The following is a 14,844-nucleotide window of genomic DNA, read 5'->3' as shown; positions in this document are numbered from 1 at the left end:
AAGTGGAACCCTTATGTACACTGCCTTGCAAAAAACAAACATAGGATATAAATCTAGTAGTTAAATAATAAATTATAGCGGCAGGCTAAACAAAGGGTTAGGCACCTTGTGATTCATGTACTGAGCATGGCTTCCAGCATCTAAGAGCACTTATCCCATGAAATTCAATGACAGTTTAAATTATGCCACTAAACAAAGGTATTATCTTAGCAGGTTTCCAAAAAGAGGCTATTCAGGTAGGTTGTTCCAGATATTTGCTATTCTATTGAATCAACTCTTTGGCCAGTGGCAAGTTTCAATTCCTGCAAAATGCTCTCCTGCATTAGGCTCCCACCTTCATCTGAAAGCGTAGGTTCCTAGTATTGTACTCTAATAAAACATAAATGTACGTATCTTGTGAGTGTGTGTGTGTGTGTGTGTGTATACATACATACATACATACATGCACACATATACACATATATATATATATATACATACATACATATACATACATATATATGTTATATTTGTGCTGATAAATAAATAAAGGGAGACTAGTATAGATCTATTTCAAGCTATTTAGCTCTCATCAGCTAGCCATACCCTTACTGGGAATAACTCTAAATAAATAGATAGATAGATAGATAGATAGATAGATAGATAGATAGATAGATGATTGATAGATAGATAGATAGATAGATAGATAGATAGATAGATAGATAGATAGATAGATAATGATGATAGATAGATAGATAGATAGATAGATAGATAGATAGATAGATAGATAGATAGATAGATAGATACATACATACATACATACATACACACACACACACACAGAGATAGATAGATAGATAGATAGATAGATAGATAGATAGATAGATAGATAGATAGATAGATAGATGATAGATAGATAGATAGATAGATAGATAGATAGATAGATAGATAGATATGTGTTATATTTGTGCTGATAAATAAATAAAGGGGGACTAGTATAGATCTATTTCAAGCTATTTAGCTCTCATCAGCTAGCCATACCCTTACTGGGAATAACTCTAAATAGATAGATAGATAGATAGATAGATAGATAGATAGATAGATAGATAGATAGATAGATAGATAGATAGATAGATAGATAGATAGATAGATAGATACATACATAGATAGATAGATAGATAGATAGATAGATAGATAGATAGATAGATAGATAGATATGTGTTATATTTGTGCTGATAAATAAATAAAGGGAGACTAGTATAGATCTATTTCAAGCTATTTAGCTCTCATCAGCTAGCCATACCCTTACTGGGATTCGAACCTGTGCTATATTACATCTTAGGCAGAACTCTTAGCCATTAAGCCACAGGTCTCCTCCTTATCAGCTGAAGCCAGGGAGGAAGGTATATATTAATGTCACAACCCATGGTATGCCCCAATTATGGGAGGAAGCTAACTGCTTCCATTATACATTATACATTATACATTATACATTATACATATACATATATATACATATACATACATACATACATACATACATGCGCACACACACATACCTACATACATACATGTGATTATTCTTTGAAATGATTATCCTCCTCCTCCAATGATATAGTCCAGATGATCCAGGGTGTGTTAGAGCTGTTGCGTTTGACTTCATATTTAATACCATACATTCATTTGTATATATTTACTCCAGACAAAGGAAGAGGGGCAGAGCCAAATTTTATCCCACATTTTTGGCTGAAAAAAACACCAAAATCATTTAAATAAACATTCATTTTAAAACGAAATGAGCTTGTGTTCCTTAAGTGAAATGAGACTAATGTTTTGAATCCTTTCCAGCCAATGTATCAATTGGCTGCTTCTCCACTAAGAGATAGTCCTTTCAGCTTAATGAAGGACTTTTGGAAAAGCAGGAGAAAAAAACACTGCTCTTAAAACAAAATGATTGCGTTTCTCATTCTCCTCTTCTTTTTCCTTTTTCACAGGTCTTCTCACTGGCAGGATCCACATTTAGCCTCCCTTCCTCACACATTTTTGGAAGTCCCCTCACCTCTGGACTGTCGTTAAATCCTCTGCTCAACCAACCTGAAAACAACAGAACAGGTACAGATTTTTTTTTGAAAAAAAAAAGTTGTATGCAAGCATGGCTCTCTTTAGAAAATGGCCTTCCAAAAATCAGGTCTGTTTACATATTTACTTCTCGTTCCTGCTTTTTAGAAGCCCTCCTCCCCCCGCCCCAAGATCTTTAGAGCAGGTTTGCTTTCCATATGTCAAAGTAAAAGCAATTGGGGGGGGGGGAGACAAAATTTATTCTGTGTTCAGAAACACATTCTTTACAAAGGACAAGTTATCTGGAAACTCAGTGCAGCACAGGGCAGACCACCTGATGTCCCCTAGATTTTAAAAAAAAAATACAGCTCAAACCTACTACAGTAGCCAAAGCATCAGAAACATGACCTGGGGCTCCTAAGAAAGTTAATCCAGCAAGCCATGATCAAGTGCCAGGAAAATGAGACATGTTGCAGGGTGACTGTGATTGCACACGCCTGCCATCTGCTGGCACTTGAAACCAACAGCATCCCTTGAAGCAGGTAGCTGCGAGCCTCTTAAGAGTTACACAATGAAACTGAGCTTTATAGGGAGAAGATTTCCATTTTAAAGAAATATAGGCATAGTAATAGTGTAAAATACTAATTGTATAAATACTATACATTCCTATGTAACTAAGATTTGGAAAGAGGGAGATTTGGGGAAATAAGATTTGGGGGAGACACTTTCTGGAGCCATTATTTGACAGATTCAGGTTATGCCACCTTAGATTTTGTGGGACGCAGAGGTAAACACAATCAGGAAGCTCCTGAGACCTGTTCCTTGACATTTTCCAAGGATTCCCAGAGTTTGATGGCCATATTATTCCTCTACCTCGTTGCTTGTTCAGCTATCCTTTCTAAACACATTTGTCATAAGATGTCATTAGTCTTGTGTTTTTCCTCTGATAAGATGTACTGAAGGAATCGGGGGTGGGGGGTGGGAGGGAGATGAATGCTAGGGAGAGCTTGACCATGCTGGCTGGAAATTGTGGAAGTTGAAGTCCAATACATCTAGAGGCCACCAGATGTTTTAAAAAATTTTATAAATCTTTTGCAAGAACTGGAAAAGGGGAAGGGGGTACAATTTGTCTAAGTTGTAACCAAAAAAATAAAAATCACTCCTTGTGTTTACACTTCCAGAACCAGATTTGGAAGACTGCAATTTTGCTTGCCGTGGGTCATCACCCCAAGAAAGTCTTTCTTCCATGTAAGTTTATTTTACCAAAAAGGGTATATGGAAGGCAATAATAGAATGTCGAAGAAAGGATGAGATCAAAAAAAGAGACTAGAGAGCAGAGAAAGCAGTATCAGTTTACTTTTTTTATTTAAAAAACTGGTTTTCCACATTTCTTCAAACCCTAATTTAGCCATCTCTCCATATACAACTCCTATCATCTCCAGCCACTTGAATGTTCTTGTTTCCGTGCTATAGAAATTTGCCTGACTCTTCTTTAGAACCTTTCTAAGTGACATGCTCTCCACTCAGCCCAGAGTCAGTAAAAAGCCATGAGGAAGCACAAAACAAAGCATCTACAGTTCCCATTAACAGTTCCTGTCCTGCCTGTCCTGTATTTGTCCCAAGTCACTCCTGAATGATGATGTCTCTATTTATGAATGTACCATTTGCTAGGTAAGTGAAGCAAGGTGATTCATTTTCTCCTCTGACTTTCGTTACCATCGTGTTCAACTGCCAGTAGGAAGAATATCCATCGGTTAGATTTTAGTTTTCTCACTTGCATCTAAAGGTAAAGGTAAAGTTCCCCTCGCACATATGTACTAGTCGTTCCCGACTCTAGGGGACGGTGCTCATCTCCGTTTCAAAGCTGAAGAACCAGCGCTGTCCGAAGACGTCTCCGTGGTCATGTGGCCAGCATGACTAAACACCAAAGGCACACGGAATGCTATTACCTTCCCACCAAATGTGGTTCTATTTTTCTACTTGTATTTTTTACATGCTTTCAAACTGCTAGGTTGGCAGAAGGTGGGACAAGTAATGGGAGCTCGCTCTGTTGTGCAGCGCTAGGGATTCAAACCACCAAACTGCCAACCTCTCTGATTGACAAGCTCAGCGTCTTAGCCACTGAGCCACCACGTCCCACTACTTGTATCTAAACATGCTACAAATAACAATCTCTTTATTCTTCCACATCCCCATGACATTGCCTTTCTCTTGTCCTCAGCTTATAATTGAGAGAGGCTAGAGACATTTTTAGCTATTGCAAAGTAGTTTTTTCCCCTCTTAAACCAGTAACAGTTCATAACAATGTCAAGGAGAGTAAAAGTTGACGTGTTTCACCAACTATTTTGTCAATGGCTTAATCAGCAGATATGAGAGTAAAGAGATGCCCCTTTTTCCTGCAATTCTGAGACAGTGCTATTTTTCCCCCCTTCCATATTGGGAGCTTTCTGCAGCCCAACTATTAATTGGCAGCTGGGAGAGCAGTGCAGTAAAGCAGGAAATCATCTTTTCTCACATTTTATCAGGCAGTCCTCCCATATCATCAAATAGTTCACTTGTTAGTTTATTGCTCTTTCAAAACTCCACAAAGAAGCTGCTCTGAAAACCAGCCTGCTTATACCAGAGACAAGCAAGGTGACTTAACTCTCTGGTCTTACTACACAACACTTTACCTCACCTCATCTCACCAATCAGCTTGCAGGGAACCTTTTTTTTAAAAAAATATTAGATTTCAGCAAAAGATAAAAGGCAATAAACAAAAAAAGGGTTAGGAAAAGAGAGATTAAGAAAAAAGCAAAATCAGAAGTTCAAAGTGGGAAAGGAAAGCGGGAAAGAAAAAAAAGGGAGGAGAATAATTTCCAATTTTCTTCAGTAGATACATATATAAAATACATTAACCTCTTACTCTAAAATCAATAATAGTACATAATATTTCTATAGTCATAAACAGTTCTAATCCTCAAATCCCAAAATTAAATTTTCCTTTCTTTCATTTTCTAGCTAGAAGTCCAGCAGTAGTTTCCAAGTGGAAATAAAGTTCAACAGTCTTTTCTTTAATCATAATAATCAATTAATTAAATCTCTTATCCCAGCAATACTGTGATTGGCTTATGACTTTCCACCACTTCTTAACATTCATATACAGCACTTTATGCTGTTTATGAATACAGTATAGGCTTTAAGTTAACTACCTAAGCAAAATCAGAGCACCATTATCTGATGGCAATCTAGAAGAGGAACTCTAGAGGATATATATATAGGAATTTTATGCTGGTAGTAATATGGATGGATAATATCACTTTAGCTCAGTTGATCTCGAATCTGGTCTTTTTCCCCTATCCCACATCCCATCTGTGCATCTCCCAAGTTTATATATGCGAAATAAGGATAAATGATAAATATAGGACATTAATAATTCCTCCTTTTTATTTTCACACAATCTCTCCTCTCCATCTCCTCTCCTAGCCCCTCCTCTCCTCTTTTCTCCTGTACCTTGTTGAAAGCTTGGAGACATATGAAAATAGGGGAAGATGATGAGTATGGAAGAAACTCAGGAAACAAATGCTAATAAAGCAAAGACTGGGAGAGAAATGGCTCAGGTGGAATCTGTTCAGTGATTAGACAGAATAGTGCATGTGTCTGCTTCTCAACATCCCTAAAGTTATTACTGACCCACTTATAAGTTTGGGGTAGATAGTGAATAAGGAAACAAGCAAGCAAATAAATACTGGTACAGTTATTGACAACAAGGAGGAAAATACTGCTACAACCCAGGTACAAGATTGGGATAATTAAAATATGTATTTATATAGGTAATGATAATTTAAGCAAGTCTTGGTCATCAATTGTAGATACGGTAACAGAGGCAAAGGAGGAAATTGCTACTGTCAGATCATAACTATATAACTATTGGGTTTAGTGGACTAGGGCACTATGATATGACATACCACACTTTTGTGGGTTGTTTACCAGGCTATGTTCACATTGCTTTCTGTGTACCCAATAACAACTGAAGTACAAGGATGGAAGAAGATACACCTGAATATTTAGGGGAACTTTGTATTATCTGCAGTACATCAGAAAAGATTTCTTATTATTAATTTTTTGAAAAAGCAAGTGCTTGATAAGTGACCCACTCTTACCTTAAATTATGCTGCTAGAATGAAGAACATTTGGGGGTAATCAGAAGTGGGTTTTCATTGGGATCCTCAGTTCAGTTGTGGTGTTCTTTGGTTTCAAATTATTTGAATATAAAAGTTCGTCTTTAGTACATACAGTGACTCTGAAAGTTTTAGTTAAATCCAAAATGGCTATATGCACTTTTCCTAAAAGATGTCTATAGTTTTATTATTCTTGAATTCTTGGGTGTGGTAGTTTCAATCTTTTCTGTATCACACATGCAAACACATACATACTTTCTTGTGAAAGAAGGGAGTGTCAGCTAAATTCATCTTGGTAACTGGAATTATTTATATTTTATTACTTCTGTAATCAGAACATTTGCTATTGGAGAAGATTGCAGCATCTGGAGAATCATAAATATCAATTAAAAGAAGAGACCAAATTTGTAGGTTTGTAGGCTAAGATAATTGAAAGAAAGCAACCAGGCAGCCCCAGGCAGCCTCAAATTCTCAATAATTAAGGATATTCTTGACAGGAGAAGAGGAGACAGATAGCTTTTTCCTATAGCTGACAGTAACAAAAATGCCTGCAAAACCCATGCAGAATCTCTATTGTAGAGATAGTTATTAGGAAACCAAGAAATATGTTGCTTATTAATGATGCTTTGTCCTGCAAATAGGTCTCCCATCAGCAGCCTCCCTACTCTCTTTGACCAGACGGTATCAACTAGCAGTGGACAACTGGAAAATGTCCCCCAGGCCACACCAAACATTGAGCAGCTCCTGGAGAAACAGGGCAATGGAGAAGCTGGTGTCAATAGTGAGTTGTGGAAGGAATCAATGGGTTAAGCCATTTTGTTGGTCTTTGGCCACATTTTCTTAAATTGTCTTTGAGGGCTGCAAAGGATATGGTGGATCAACATATAAATGTCATTGGATTGAGTGGAGACATGGTTTTTGGGGTGGTTTTTTTTTTTTTTTTTTTTTTTTTTTTTGGCTCTTTGGAAGAAACTTTCAGAGGTTTTCAGGGATTTTTTAGCCTTCCCAAATTCCACCAAGACAGAAAAATAGGCCTAAAGTTAGGGAGTCTTAGAGGGGCTGCGGAATGAATTAGGCATCCTAAAACTCTGCAGACAATCCCACCAACCCTTGAAAACTAAAAATTTTGATCCTGTTTATTCCAGGGTTGTTCTGAGTTTTGCAGAAGGGGTACTGGAAGGCTGCTTTTAACTTGCAGACTACAACTGTGCCCTTGTGGTTAAGACTAAGGCGACCAAAGAGAGATAAAGCCTTTGTCAAGTAAGCCTCTATAGTACCTTCCATTCATCTCTGCAATGGGGCAGCCTTCCCTGTGACTATTCCATCATAAGGAAAATGGTAACTTGATACCATCCAGGAGCAGGCAGATGTGTTCTTAAAGGGAAGAGTTTAAGATCATTCTTCCAAATATGATTGTGGACATTAATAGGTTAAGTCCTTTCTGCCATCTGGGATGTTTTCTATCAATTATAGGGAGGAAGAGACTCATTAATTAGTTTTACTACAATTTCCACCATGTTTCATCATTATGGATCCTAGGCGGAGATCTGGGGTTTATAGTTTAACCCCAATGGGAGGTTTGTGGTTGGAAGCTAGTAGAACAGAAAGGAAGACTGGGAAGATGAGTTCAAATCTTCCCACATCCTTGGGATAAACTGTAGATGCTTTTCTCTGAATTCTTTTTTGAAATAGTAATTCTAAAGACGGAAGAAAATCCTATGCTTTTTTTTTCCAATGGACACTTTTTGATTTCAGAATTTTAAAAAAAATCCAACAGTTGATCATCATCACACTTTTTTCTAGATACACTTTCTTATCATGTGTTCAATCAATATATGGAAGAGCTCTAGACATGTAGCCCTAGGCTTCACCCATGTGGTCCATTTCTGTATTAGTCCCGTCTGTCTAATTTTCTTATCTTTCTTTCTATTAAAGGAGTAGAGATTGCTACCATGTACAGCTCCACTGAATCCATAATATGTTGACCAAACTCATAGATGAAATATAAGAAGGAGTTTATACTGCCTTTACCAGCTTAGAAATTTCTAATTGGATTAATCTATTCCCTAACTGCTTAATCATTGTAGGGTGTTGAAAGCTAGAATAACCTGTAGCAACTGAGATACACTTAAAGTGCAGCTCTTCGGACCATGTTCAATTAGTATGATTATAGTTTTTCAGACTTTTCATTTTATTTTACCCTTAAATATAAACACTGTACAGACAAGTACATGTAGTCAGGTTAATTAGATTGTAAAATATGTAAGTATCCCATTATAATATAATTTTGTTTAGACTTAATATTACATTCGTTACATTTGCATGGATTTAATATTACTGGAACATGTTATACTTTATTGGATTTTTCTTTTAAATTTTAGCAATGGAAAAACTTTGAGATAATGACATAGTAGATATAATTAACAATGTTACATATAAATTTTGCTTATTAAAAAGAAGCCAGAAAAGCATGCCTTAGTACATTAGGGTGATTGAAGCCATGCTCCTTTTTACAGGCATTACAAAGACAAATTCATTGTGTGTCCAATCACACTTGACCAATAAAGAGTTCTATTCTATTAAAAAGGATTGGAACATTGATTGGCAGGTCATACCGGTCATTTTGAAGCTCGTGGCCATTACTGCAGATGCTCAGTTCATGATTATTTAATAACTGTAAATCCATTTCATATGTACTGTATTTTAACAGCGTGTTAACATTGTTACCCTTCCTTTTTCCATTCTTAACTTTCTCTTCTTTCCTTGTCCTGCTTCTACTTCCCATAGTTGTAGAGATGCTCAAGGCACTTCATTCACTACAGAAAGAAAATCAGCGCCTTCAGGAACAGATCATGACTTTGGCAGCTAAAAAGGAGCGACTGCAGCTTCTAAATGTTCAGCTCTCTGTTCCCTTCCAAATGGTGACCACCAGCAATGGCCCCCCAAGCCAGACCCAATACATCCTAGCTCCCAACAGTAAGCAAACCTAACTGTAGTGGCTTTTGATTCTTGAAAGAGGCATCACTGCTAATATCTGAACATCAGACAAAACCTTCTGAGTCATTAGCATTAGGGATGGTTGGTGCTGGTTTCTTTTGCTTTTTTAATGCACTTTTGCTATGTACTCTTTCTAATGGGTTTGGTTTTAGAGTTCTTGTTGTTGCAATATTTTGTGAATTGTATGTTCTGAACTAATTTGCAATTTAAGAGACTACAATAGATCATTAGCAAATACACTTTAAAAATGAAAAGTAAAACATGGTTCCAGGCAGAATTCCCCCCCCCCCCGCCCGGAGGAATAATATAGTGTGGCCAAGGGAAAAAACCTTTTGAATTAGTGCAGTGCTGACTCCTCGCCGAAAAGATGCACAGCGGCATAGTGGAATGTCCTTTTGATTCTTTCTCTTCCCCTCTAGCCTACAACAGTGACTCATTTAGTATCAGCAAGAGCTCCCCATGCAAGAATAGTTTTGGTATCGAGAATGCACTGTCCACTTCCTCTGAGGTAAGAAGCATCTCTTTTTCTGGTTTTCATTTTCACTTAGCAGGCCATCATGGTTCACACATTCTGAATGCCACTGAATGAGACTGTAAGACTGAGAAGAGCGTGCAACCTGTTACTGAAATACACGGGTACTATATTTGCACATAAATTATCCATTGACTTTGCCCTGACTCATACCCTGAAATATATTGGGCCAATTCTGATGCCAGAAGCTTGGTGCCACCTGTCATATTTATTTTTAATTTTACATCAGTGTTCTGGGCCTGAATTACTAAGTACTGGGTGCACTGTTCAAATGCCCAAGATTTTTACCTTCATCTTTTAAAACAAAAAACAAAAAAACCAAAGCTCTTAACCTGTTTTCCTGAAAATAAGACCTCCCCGGATAATAAGCCCAATCAGGCTTTTGAGCACATGTGCTAAAATAAACCCTCCCCTGAAAATAAGTCCTCCCCGAAAATATTGCAACCCAGAAGCATCCATGAGGTGATCATGCTTGCTGCCTCCTGTACCTCAAAAATAATAAGACCTCCCTGATAATAAGACCAAGCGCTTATTTCAGGGGTCAAAAGCAGATAAGACCCTGTCTTATTTTCGGGAAAACATGGTAATTCTTGTGCTGCAGGATACTTTGGTTTTGGTAATTTATTGGTGATGTTTACTCAAATTGGAACCAGAACAAACTTGACTAAAAATAAAAGTAGCTGTGTGATAGTAAACAATTCAAGATAACTTTTGTAAAACTGTGCACCTCCCATTCCTACACATATTCCATCTTGTAAAAATACAGAATGCCATTTGTTGATAGAGTTTGGAATATCTGTTTAAAAAAAAAATACGTAGAATTGCTGTAGATGATTCACATTGATCCCTCCTTTCTCCCTCCCTCCCTCCCTTCCTATCTTTTCTTTCTCCTTCCAGGATCTTCATTCGGGATGCCCAAGCAGGAGCAGCTCTTCTCTGTCTTTCCACAGCACACCACCACCTCTTCCCTTGCTGCAGCAAAGCCCTGCCTCCCTTCCTCTAACTACTGGGGTCCAACAGCAGCCACCCCCACCACCAGTGAATGGCCTGAGCAGAGCTATGGGGACTGTTCATGGGGGAAGTGCCACAGCTACTCACAGCCTTGTGGATGGTCTCCTTGGCAGCCTGGCAGGAGGGCAACAGGTCCCCCTCAATGGCATCCTAGGAAGTTTAAATGGCACTTTGGCCACCCAGACCCAGAATCCAGTACTGGCACAAACCAGTGGTCACCCTGGTCTGCAGCTCTCCATGAGCCAAAGCAGGTAAGAAAGAGGGAAGACTACAAGAAAGAAGCCAAGCTTCTAGGAGGCAGATTATTAAGGATTTGTTTTTGCCCTAAATTTGAGGACCTGTTCCACTTTATTTTTATTTACTCCTGATATTTTTTCACTGCCATAATGACATATTTTAGGTGATTTATAATCAAAACACAGGAGCCATAAGAACCACACATATTGTAATGACAGCCAGAAAGGCAGTAAATCTAAAATAATGCTGGCAGAATAAGAGAAGTTTGAAGCTTCGTCTTCAAACACCTGTTGGAAAAGTTGTGTTCTAAGTCCTTTCCAAACAGCAACTTAAAGAGAAGAGCCAGCAAGACATCACGAGGAACATAATTTAAAGGGTCAAAAGAGCAGAGAGAGGCATTGCTTCCAGACCTCCATCCCCTTTACATTCCAAACTGAACAGTCAGGCTGGCCAGGTTCAAATAATAAAGTATGGTTACCTAGTTACCTTGAAACTTTACCCTTTGGACTTCATAAGTCAAAGACATCAATACCTTTGCAGCACCCATAAAATAGGCGTGACGCTGCAATCAGCTTGGACCCATCAGCACGACGCCTGCTACATTTTTTTTCAACTTCAATTTCAGATAGCTTCACAGGAGACCCATTAAACCAATATGGAGAAAATAAGAGCAGGAACATGACACCAGAGCTGCTTGTTCCCAAAAGCATTGCAACTGGGGGAATCAGCCAATTGGGCAAGGGCACCCCTGGATCACCAATTCCATCTGCTCATCTGGGTACAGCCAAGAATGAGTAGCATTTCCAAATTGCAGGCCTGTGTTTTTAGGAACAGTGTAGAGAGAGATCATTCAATCACCACATAGTTTCTGGACAAGCAACCATTCAGTCTCGTTGCGATTTATCCACACCTTGCTTTGTCCCATCCAGACTCTTACAGCCCGTCCAGACATTGAATAAACAGTTCCACAGCAGCTTGTATTTGGCTCTGAATGAGAAATGGTAGCATACCTCATCCTAGTCTATAGGTGACCTCTCCCAGCTTGATGAAGGGATAAGAGTCAAGTCCTATAGCATACTGTATAAAAGGATATAGCAGTGTGGCTAACCTTTTTGTCATTGGGTGCCGAAAGCGCATGTGTGCACACAACAGCACACACACACACATGCCCGCACCCATAATGCAATACATGTGCGGCACCCCTCCCCCATGTCTCCCTTTACATGCACATGCACCCCCTGTGCTCCCCCACCCCCCATTTTGAGCCTAGCAGGCCTCCCTGAAGCCTCCTAGGACCAAAAATGGGGCACGGAGGGTGCAACTCCCCCTGCCCCATGCATACGTGCATGCCCCCCACCCCCTGCGCATGTGTGCAAGTCTCTCACATGCGCCCTGTGCATGTGCGGCAGAGACCCAGAAATCAGCTGGCCGGCGGAAGGTGCACACGCATGCGAGGTGGAGCTAAGTTAGGCCGACAGCTCTTGTGCCTGTAGAGAGGTTCCATGTGCCATAGGTTTCTTATGACAGGGATATAGGCTCGAATGTTGATTCCCCTGCCCATACATTGACCAGTATTACCCAACCCAGAAGGAACTATTGTAAAACCATATTCTAGGCAGGTAGCATGGTCAGTGAGGTCAAAAGAGGCTGATCAATCAAACAGAACAAAGAGAGCAGTGTTAGCCAGGCTGCTTCATCTTTATCAGTGTTGGATATTTAGGGAAGGGTATACATGATATATAAGCAAGAAAGTATTTTAAAGTATTTGTGAAACGTAGCCCGAATCCTGTTATTCTGGTTTCCAGTATGGCAAAGAACAGTTTAAAAAACAGAATAATAATAGGAGATAATGCTTAAGTAAACCAGGCCTGGTAGTGTTTGATGCAGCAAGAGAAATAACTGAGCTTTCCAAGCCTTTAGCGTCTTGATTCTGAAGTAGTGGGACTCAAGTGGTCTTTTGCAGAAGTGCTGCATTGCACAAACTGCCCGATTCTTTTTGTCTTCTTTCTTCCAGTATACCTAATGTGACTCACTTGTCAGAACAGCAGCGGCAGCTGCTCAGCCAGCCTGAGCTGCAACTGCAGCAGCTCCTAACATCACAGCCACTCAACCCGGTAAGTAACATTTCATCGGACAACTGCTGAGGAAGGACTATTAGTTAAAACAGCAGGGCACCAACTCTCGAGGTATTGGGTTTTCAAAAGAAGGCAATGTTTTATCAACATCACAGAACAAACTAGAATCAGGCTGCTATTCTTACCTCCCTGGGTCCCTGGGCTTTAGACAAAACCCAGTTTCCATGCTCAGGATAATAAGAATTTTCTTTGAAAGCCTGACCAGACGCTTCTCATCTCCTTGTAGATGCCAGATGAAGATAGGGAGCAGATGTGGTCATGTGTAACAAGAAACCATGGTTTTCTGTTAAATGTCTACGGGAGAATATTTGAGCACCCGAAACCTAGGCAAGCAGTAAAGGGCAGCAGTGAGCTAAAAGTTGCTAAAGTGCTAATTCAGAGTCCGAAAAGGGCCTTTCTCAAGAGGCAACTGGACTTCCTTTTTTCTTCGAAGACATTTCACTTCTCATCCAAGGAGCTTCTTCAGCTCCAAAAGCAAAACATCTTTAAAGGAAAATCAGAAAGTCCAGTTGCCTCTTGGAAAAAGCATCTTTGGGACAACCATGATCTGGATGACTGAAAATTTCCATGGGCATTTTGCTAATTCAGAGGTTTGTAGCTCAAATTCATCAGCCTATGAAAAACCAAAATTTAATCAAGCAATTACCTGCCTCCTCATCTACCCCCTTTTTTTTAAGGCTTGAATATATATTTTATTGATAAACTATTTAGTGCTTACAAATAATGTCTCATTTCAGACTCATTTCTTCTGCTTTGTTTCAAAAGCACCTTCAGTATTTGGTATGATCAAAAGGAGGGAAAAAAGACATACAGCACACAAGCAGACAAAGCAAACTAAAGCAGTTGTTTTTCATACAAGCAGTCTTCAAAGGCATTGGGTCAATTTTTCTTTTTCTTTTCTAATTTTTTTTCCTTAAGAAACCCCATAAGATACATATAAAAATAGAAGTATTTGGCATGGGTTTTTTTCTCTCTCTCTCTTCTAAGTCTTCTGGTCTAGGATGTGAGGAAGAGCTGCTACAATCTTTCTGCAGCTGATCGTGTTCATTTGGTTCTTAGGAGCAGCAGACATTGATATTCCAGATGATTCAACAAATTCAGCACAAAAGAGAATTGCAGCGGCTCCAGATGACCGGTTCCTCCATGACTGGCCTTGGCCCAGTGACCACCACGTCCCTTCTCCACTCCAGCAATAATGCACCATCAGCTGCCAACAGTGCTCTCCTGGCCTCCATCTCCCCTCAACAGCTTAATCCTGCCGGCTCACTGATGGCTTCCCCACCGCTCAGCACCCCTGGGAACAGCCTGATGTCAGCAGCAGGAGCTGTTATTCCACCTGTCCTCACCGCCCAAACAAACCCTTTCCTCAACCTGCAGGGCGACAGCAGCAGCCAGAAAGGAATGGTGAGCATCTTATAAGAAGGCCAGAAGCAAGGTATTGCCTGCAACAGCTGAGCTACTTTGGTGACATAGCATGTTCATAAATACTTTAACTCTGAAAAAGACATTTTTTTGGAATGAGGACCCCATCTAGCTCTACTACTGGGTGGAGGTGAATTTTCAGGAAAGTCTGGTAGGGAATCTAAGATGGCTATGGAACAGATTTGGATATATGATTTGGGCAGAATTCTAGATAATGAAGTAAATGTTGGGAAACAAAATACAGTGGAATGCATTCTGTGAAAGGATGGGTTAATGAGCAGATGGATGCAATGGGAAAGAGACTGTACAAGGC

At 39.5% G+C, this 14,844-nt stretch overlaps 1 protein-coding gene across 6 annotated transcripts in view; it reads left to right on the top strand.

Moving 5' to 3' along the window:
• Nucleotides 1–14,844, top strand: part of MLLT6 (MLLT6, PHD finger containing) — a 121,724-nt gene that overhangs the window by 99,789 nt on the left and 7,091 nt on the right. For 5 of the 6 annotated variants that reach the window (XR_015696431.1, XM_087713541.1, XM_087713539.1 and 2 more), the window contains 8 exons: nt 1,974–2,091; nt 3,219–3,285; nt 6,839–6,978; nt 8,985–9,173; nt 9,614–9,702; nt 10,624–10,988; nt 12,989–13,088; nt 14,169–14,513. Coding sequence is in view for 5 of the 6 variants with exons in the window: in XM_087713541.1 (XP_087569667.1) it covers nt 1,974–2,091; nt 3,219–3,285; nt 6,839–6,978; nt 8,985–9,173; nt 9,614–9,702; nt 10,624–10,988; nt 12,989–13,088; nt 14,169–14,513 (1,413 nt within the window). In the remaining variant the exon portion in view is untranslated. Of the gene's footprint in view, nt 1–1,973; nt 2,092–3,218; nt 3,286–6,838; nt 6,979–8,984; nt 9,174–9,613; nt 9,703–10,623; nt 10,989–12,988; nt 13,089–14,168; nt 14,545–14,844 lie in introns of all 6 variants that reach the window. The other variant, XM_087713542.1, reaches the window with a different exon arrangement.

Source organism: Thamnophis sirtalis, unplaced genomic scaffold (genome assembly GCF_051295495.1).
Source record: "Thamnophis sirtalis isolate CommonGarterSnake01/CBP01778 unplaced genomic scaffold, rThaSir2_p1.2 scaffold_4, whole genome shotgun sequence".
Taxonomy (NCBI): Eukaryota; Metazoa; Chordata; class Lepidosauria; order Squamata; family Natricidae; genus Thamnophis; species Thamnophis sirtalis.
The sequence above is the reverse complement of the archived record's forward strand: the minus strand, read 5'-3'. Positions and strand labels throughout refer to the sequence as shown.